We start from the raw sequence: 7688 nt of genomic DNA, 5'->3' as shown, positions 1-7688 counted from the left end.
AGTATACAATTATTTAAACATATATATATACAATTACAATGTGGAAAGTGTGGTCAAGAGGCCAAGTGCGCTTGAACTTGGCTTGGCTACCTAGAAGGGGGCTCGAGGTTCGACACCCGACTCGGGCAGAGTTGTGTTTACTGAGCTGCCTAAAGGCAGCACGGAAAACCAGCTCCTAGATACCCCCTCCCTCCCCCCCCCCCCCCCCCAACTGGTCCACAAATGAGATTGGACCAAAGCGCTCTGAGCATGAAAGTAGCGCTATATAAAAAGCTATAAATATATAAATATCATTACAAATCACTTTTGTCATCGACATGTTAACTTTATGTAATATTACATTATATTCCTATTATTATTTTATCTATTTAAAGATATAGATATGTCTATATTGGCATTTAAAGTGTTGAGACTATATCAATGTGAAAGGACACTACAGTATATAGTTCTAGTTCTAGCCTTAAAAAGGACTTACAATGTATTGTAATGCCTAAGTTACATTAAAAACATGTCACTCAACAGAGAATACTTTCCTTTTTTAAAATCAAGAAACTATCATTTTTATCAGCATATTATTTTAGATATATTTGGAAAACCAAAATTGGATTTACATGGCCATTTAAACTCTTACAAGCTTTCGTATTTTAGGTCTTTAATAATTTGTATTTTTATTGCTAGCTACTGTCCAGGGGCGGTCTGGGTGTCATAATCGGACCTGGCATTTCTATACACTACGGCCCATAAATTGTATATCATATGATGGGCCTCCAATTATAGGTCTATCGGTTCTCAAAATCATTACGTTAAGTTTTATAATGTGTCTATATCTGTACGCCTGCTTTATACCTTTATAAGAAATATGGGCCTTATCTTGCTTTTTAATCGCTCAGTGTGTAGGCCCTTAAAGGATGAAGCCTACGGATGTAGGTTATTACATTCTTTTTGAAAATGTGTTTGATTAGCATTACCCAGTAGAGTCTGTAAAAGCTATTTTTAACATGATGCTCAGATAGCCCATTATGTAAGAGATTATTAGAAAACCTGCAATAGTGGCATTCATGAGGCCCTTTAGGTGGCTTTACCGGCTCATTTAGGTACCGGCTCGTTTGGGTACCGGCCCACCGGGCATTTGCCCGAACGCCCATATAGCCAGTCCGCCCCTGCTACTGTCAATGTTCTAGAATCTAGATGAAAGCAGCCATTTATCCCTTGTTTCATAAGAAGTGAACACCATCGGTTGGGCTGTAATGCCACAGACTCACAGCACATAACTTTTCTTGATCAGAGTGGTCCCTTAATAGTGTAATAACTGCTCTTGCGCCGACGCGTATGGTGCGCAGTATGGTGAGTAGTATGGTGCACACTGATCCGCGCGAGTGATGGACAGACTATTTAGGGGAGAAGAAACAGTTTAATGCCGGCTATGCTAATGAGAGACAGAACACAATGTACTGATAGTTGGGTTGTCTTTCTCTCTCTCTCTACCTTAGTTATTACTTAATGATTAATCCTGTATGATTATTCCTTCCCTATCGCCGAGAGCTTGCCTTAGATTTACAACTGTAATAATGATTATGATTATAATGAGATTATGAGCTCCACATGCATTATTACAGTACTGAATTTAAAAAAGTAAAAAAAAAAATAAAAAATTATTAAAACAGGTACACTTGAACCACCGCTTTCACCAAGTCCCACTTGCTCTGTGTTCCGCTTTATCTAGGTCCCGCTTTCTCTGTGCTGAATAAATCCACAATCGATGTTAAGATGAAGGTGAGTGAGGTGGCCTTGAGGTTGACTTCGCCATCTTTGAATAGTGGTGTGGCAGTAGAAACATCTGATGGCACCCGATTCTGTCAAATATTTCGTAATAATATGTTGATTACAGAAAGCGCATTATTCTAGAATGCAATCATGCACAAGAAGATTAGTTTAATACTAGAAGTTATCTTACTAAAATGTCATTAAGTTAGACATAATCATACAAGATGTAATCATACAAGATGTAATCATGCAAGATGTAATCATACAAGATGTAATCATACAAGATGTAATCAAAAAAGATGTAATCATGCAAGATGTAATCATAAAAGATGCAATCATGCAAGATGTAATCATGCAAGATGTAATCATGCAAGATGTAATCATGCAAGATGTAATCATACAAGATGTAATCATACAAGATGTAATCATACAAGATGTAATCATGCAAGATGTAGTTAAACAAGATGATACAATATTTAATCACAGACGATCACCCTAATAATCTAGAGATTTACTGTTGTCTTGTCTACACATGTTAGTAGGACAATCTAGTCGAGGACTTAAGTTCAATCAAGTCGTTGGTTTTCCTGGCTGACTCAGGCAACCCATTCCATGCTTCCATGGAGCGTTTGTATACATTTGTTCTAGCATACGGAACGAGGAATATGCCTTTATCTTTGTGTCTTTCTGAGCATTTTATTAGATCTTGTTTTTGTTTTTTGAAGATTAGTGTATAATTGCTACTTTACTTTTAAGTCTTCTATCCTGAAGACTTTCTAAATTCAGTGAATATTCGTTTGTTATGAATCTCACTGCTCTATTTTGTGTCTGTTCCAGTTTCTTAATGTTTTCTTGAGTTGAGGGGTCCCAAACTATTAGAATTCTGTTAGCAAGTCATCCGTGACAATAAGAGAACGATCACCTTTACAAATAATGTAGTTGTTACTTTGCATATATGAACATCGAGCACTTTTCCAGTTCAGCTGACTTAGGCCGAGATAACTGCTTTTTCAACAGTAGTTGATTTATTGCAACGAAAAGTATCACTGTTCATCTACCTTGGTCTATATGGATAGAGAGATTGTGCTAAATCCTCGTGTATATAGAAAAAGATATTGTGCTAAATCTTCGTGTATATAGAAAAAGATATTGTGCTAAATCCTCGTGTATATAGAAAAAGATATTGTGCTAAATCTTCGTGTATATAGAAAAAGATATTGTGCTAAATCCTCGTGTATATAGAAAAAGATATTGTGCTAAATCTTCGTGTATATAGAAAAAGATATTGTGCTAAATCTTCGTGTATATAGAAAAAGATATTGTGCTAAATCTTCGTGTATATAGAAAAAGATATTGTGCTAAATCTTCGTGTATATAGAAAAAGAAATTGTGCTAAATCTTCGTGTATATGGAAAAAGATAGTGTGCTAAATCTTCGTGTATATGGAAAAAGATATTGTGCTAAATCCTCGTGTATATAGAAAAAGATATTGTGCTAAATCTTCGTGTATATAGAAGAAGATATTGTGCTAAATCTTCGTGTATATAGAAAAAGATATTGTGCTAAATCTTCGTGTATATAGAAAAAGATATTGTGCTAAATCTTCGTGTATATAGAAAAAGATATTGTGCTAAATCTTCGTGTATATAGAAAAAGATATTGTGCTAAATCTTCGTGTATATAGAAAAAGATATTGTGCTAAATCTTCGTGTATATAGAAAAAGATATTGTGCTAAATCCTCGTGTAGATAGAAAAAGATATTGTGCTAAATCTTCGTGTATATAGAAAAAGCTATTGTGCTTAATCTTCGTGTATATAGAAAAAGATATTGTACTAAATCTTCGTGTATATAGAAAAAGATATTGTACTAAATCTTCGTGTATATAGATAAAGATATTGTACTAAATCTTCGTGTACAGGAAGAAGTAGATATATAGATACTGACTGACCAAGGTTGTACTTGAGAATTTTTAGACTTTTAGTCATTGGCTCATAAAACTAATTTTTAAAAGGTAAACGAATCTCTAGCCTACCAGTGAAATAGAAGCCTTCCTCCACCAAGGCGTCGATGCCATCGGGAGAAAGTCCCGAGTACCGGAATGTTTCTCTTCTGACTTGTATAGAAGAATAGTTGTGTAGTGGTGCGGACTCGACACTCTGTGGGCTGAATGCATTCAGCTGTTGAGAAGTACTCTCTGAAAATTAACATTATCAATGCGTTAGTCGGGGTTAAGCCGGGTTTAAAATAACTTAATGGCCTTGCCTAAGAATGGCAAGTTTCATTATTACACAAGACGCATTTAGATTTGTTTTATTTTTTACTGACTGTTGTTGAAGTCGTTGACTTGTAGCACCAAACTGCTGGTTGACAATTAAACCGCTGTAGGCGTATCAGTTTTGTGGACAAACTTAGATATAGCTTTAATTACGATATAGACAAATTTAATTAACATCATGACGTGAGATAATGGCGTAATACTTAATGTAAAAACAAATTTCAAAACTCTCATTTGGGGGCCCGGTTGGGGTTTTCGAAATTGGATTCCCCTTCCCCCAGCTACGCCACTGCATGTGAAATACTCCCCTCATTCTTATTCTATGGACTCCATGATAATGCCTTAATATTGAGGCTTTATGAATAGACTGGGGCTATTTATGGGAAATACAGAAACATGAAAACAAAGGGGAATAGAAGCAGGGCGGACTGGCTATATGGGCGTTTGGGCAAATGCCCGGTGGGCCGGTACTCAAATGGGCCTAAAGGGCCTCATGAATGCCACTATGGCACGTATTAAATTGGTAAAGGTTTTATGATATTCTCATATATAAGGGGCTATATGAGCGTCATGCTAAAACATCTTTGACAGACTACAGTGTAATACTAATTAAATCTAACACATTTTCAAAAATAATGTAATAGCCTACATCCGTAGACAATGCTATTAGTAGGCTTCATCCTTTTAGGGCCTACAAACATAGCGATTAAAAAGCAAAATTAGGCTTATATTTTTTTATAAAGATTTAGAGCGTGCATACATTTATCAATACGTTATTAAAAAAAAATTACATAGTGATTTTGAGAACAGATAGGCCCATCACATGATATACATTTTATGGGCTGTACTGTTAGAAATGCCTGGGCCTATTTTGATATCCAGTCCGCCCCTGAATAGAAGGCTTGCAGTTTTTTCGCGAATTTCTGAACTTTGATTGTAAACCTGTTCATATTTGTTTAGGTTTGCACTTGAGAGGTTTTAGGATACATGACTGAGCGAACAAGTGGTACGTTGCATATAAGAATAGCTGTCTGTTTTTTATCTGCTTTAATTCACTTTAGTAGAAGAGGCTTACCAAAAGGTGTTTTGGCCCCCCAAAGGAGAAAATCCTCTTTAGCTTTGTGTGCTTTGTCTTTCTGTCCGTCCGCCCGTCAAGTTTATATCTTAAAAGCTAGAGAAGATATGAAAAGCCATTTCATGATATTTTACAACCTGCAAAATTTGGGTGAAACAAGGTGTTTATTTTCCATCTCCGGAAAGAACCTTTTTTTTTTCAAAAATAATATTACAACATTTATAAAGCTATTTACTATTACTAATAAAATACATTATAAAATCTAATTCAAGTAACAATGGTGATTATTTTAAATAATTTTGAACACTTGTGCATACAGGTTGGTCAGGTTTGCTATATTCCAATATAGGTCTAGATTCTCGTTAGCTGTCATGGGTCAATGGTGCTGTATACCATCCACATCAAAATCATTTCAAATATTTAAATCATATATTTAAGTAAGAAAATCGGAATACCATTAACACTTAGTATAGATTAATATAATGATATCATTAGCTTATGGAATCAGTAAGATTGGTCATTGAGCTCACCTCCCCTGCTGTTTCCTTCACTACGTTGAACATCCTCAGCGTCTGGTCTTGGCTGAGTCGCTGCTTGGACATTAATGGCTTGTGGTGGGTTTGACAGCGTCATGTTTGTCGCTGAGTTGGAGTTTATTAATTGACTATTGGCTGTCGAGTTGGACAGGTCAATGTCATCCATTAATGGGAAATTGGATTGATTACTCGTTAAAAGTTCAATGTCTTCGTCAGGCGTTGGGCTTTGGGGGTGGATGATGCGAATTACAATTGAACTGGACAGTTCGGAATCGGTATCTGTTAAACTGACGGCTTCACTATTCCTGGGCGGAAGTGACGTGTTAGAGTCTTGATTTGGCGCAGGATAAATCGAACTAGTGTTTCCGGACAAATTTGAGCTCGTTTCTCCGGCGATAATTTCCAGCGTACCTGTTTGATCAATGTTAGCAGACGACGATGCTATATCCTGATGGACGACCCCATTTGCCGCTTCTCCTAGCTGAGCAAGGAACGGACAATGTGGTGAGCTACGTCTGTGAACTTCGTAAATATTGTCTTCGATCCTCCATCCAGATAGCGTCACAAAACAAGCGTGACACATCACAGAATCATCAATGACTGGCCATTGAGTGTCGATGAAGAAAAATCCATTGTTCACTAACCTGATTGGAGACACAGGGTGTTCCTTTGGCCAGTGTCTGAAACTAGCCAGTCGGTGCTTGGGGAGTGTAAAATCATAGTTAGTTGGAGGAATGTCTTTGGGACCAAGGGTCAGTGTATAGACACATAAATACCTCAACGGTAGTGGATACAAGTGCTTAACTCTTGGTATTTTCATCTTTTTTGTCACATCGTAATTGATTTCAGGATAACAAGGATTTTTTATAGGCTTGCATATCTCACGTCTGCTATGGTGAATTTCGAACAAAATGACAAGGAACATGAAAATCATGTCCGGAAAAGAAACGAACCATTCAGTTGCCATCTGTAATGAAAACAATTAAAAAGCAGAATTATTAAAAACAATATGGAATAAGCAATGATTGTAACTCTCAATTCAGTATGCCAGAAAAAAATAAAAAATAAAAAAAAGTTTTTTAAGTGTGTGGATGTGTTATGTAATTAAATTTCTAATCGAGCTAGACCAGGGGTGGGCAACCTTTTTGTATCGAGGGACGCATTTTAAAAAGTTTGGGAATGGCGGGCCGCATATATGTATATATATCTTATAAAGATACGCTAGCTAACTGTGTAGAATGTCTTTTAATTCATATTTACATTGCATTATATTCACGTTTCTTTCTTCCTTTTTTTTCACACTCCGCGTAAAAAAATTACAACAAGAGTAAGCAATGTTTGAAATCAATTTTACGATTTTTTTTATATCACAATATCCCCACATTTCTACTTAATAAGCATTATTTTACTTTTTACATTCGTGCATAATGTTCCAGAACTGTGAAACTATCTTACTAGTTGTTACCCCTGTGACTGCTGTCAAATTACAGTCAGTCAACATTGACCAGTGATTATACTTATTTAGTTTCCACAAAAGACAATTTCTCACTGAATGAGACAAAAATATATGTTCCGGAAGTTGAATATCGGGACGAGCGAAACCTGCCCTTGTGGAGCATCACCAGAGAATGCTGACCATGTCCCATCAACGGTGCATACTAAATCAAGAGACCCGAAAAAGACTCTCCAAAGACTATTCGGAGAACTGCCTGATACTGTAACCACTGCGCGGTTCATCTCAGATATAGAATTACTGATCTGAACCCTCCTACATATAAAATGAGAACGAAGAAGAAGAAGAAATGATGTATGTGTACCAAACAGTGTGAACAGCAGCAAAGTTTTTTTTTTTAAGTGTGGAAATACAGCTTCTGGCACCCATAAGATTTTCGTAATAGTACTGACCGAAGCTTCTCTTTGCTTGGTGTTTTGTCCTCTGGAGCTGAATCAGCTTCTGCGATAAATGGTGAGCTGATAATATTGAAAACTGGTTCTTGACGTCTTAAAATTTGCTTTTATAAATTGCACAATTAAGG

The 7688-nt window shown here is 36.4% G+C and overlaps 1 protein-coding gene across 1 annotated transcript; it reads right to left on the bottom strand.

Annotated features, from left to right (window-relative positions):
* Window positions 1-246: 246 nt before the first annotated feature.
* Window positions 247-6613, bottom strand: LOC106064296 (baculoviral IAP repeat-containing protein 2-like). Its single transcript, XM_056025293.1, has 3 exons — window positions 5647-6613; window positions 3799-3960; window positions 247-1853 (listed from the first exon to the last, which is right to left on the bottom strand). The coding sequence occupies exons 1-3, from the start codon at window positions 6584-6586 to the stop codon at window positions 1720-1722; spliced, it is 1236 nt and encodes a 411-aa protein (XP_055881268.1). The 5' UTR covers window positions 6587-6613; the 3' UTR covers window positions 247-1719.
* Window positions 6614-7688: the final 1075 nt, after the last annotated feature.

The sequence above is a fragment of the Biomphalaria glabrata genome, chromosome 4, assembly GCF_947242115.1.
Source record: "Biomphalaria glabrata chromosome 4, xgBioGlab47.1, whole genome shotgun sequence".
NCBI lineage: Eukaryota > Metazoa > Mollusca > Gastropoda > Planorbidae > Biomphalaria > Biomphalaria glabrata.
Note: the sequence above shows the minus strand (reverse complement) of the source record. Positions and strands in the feature narration are given on the sequence as shown.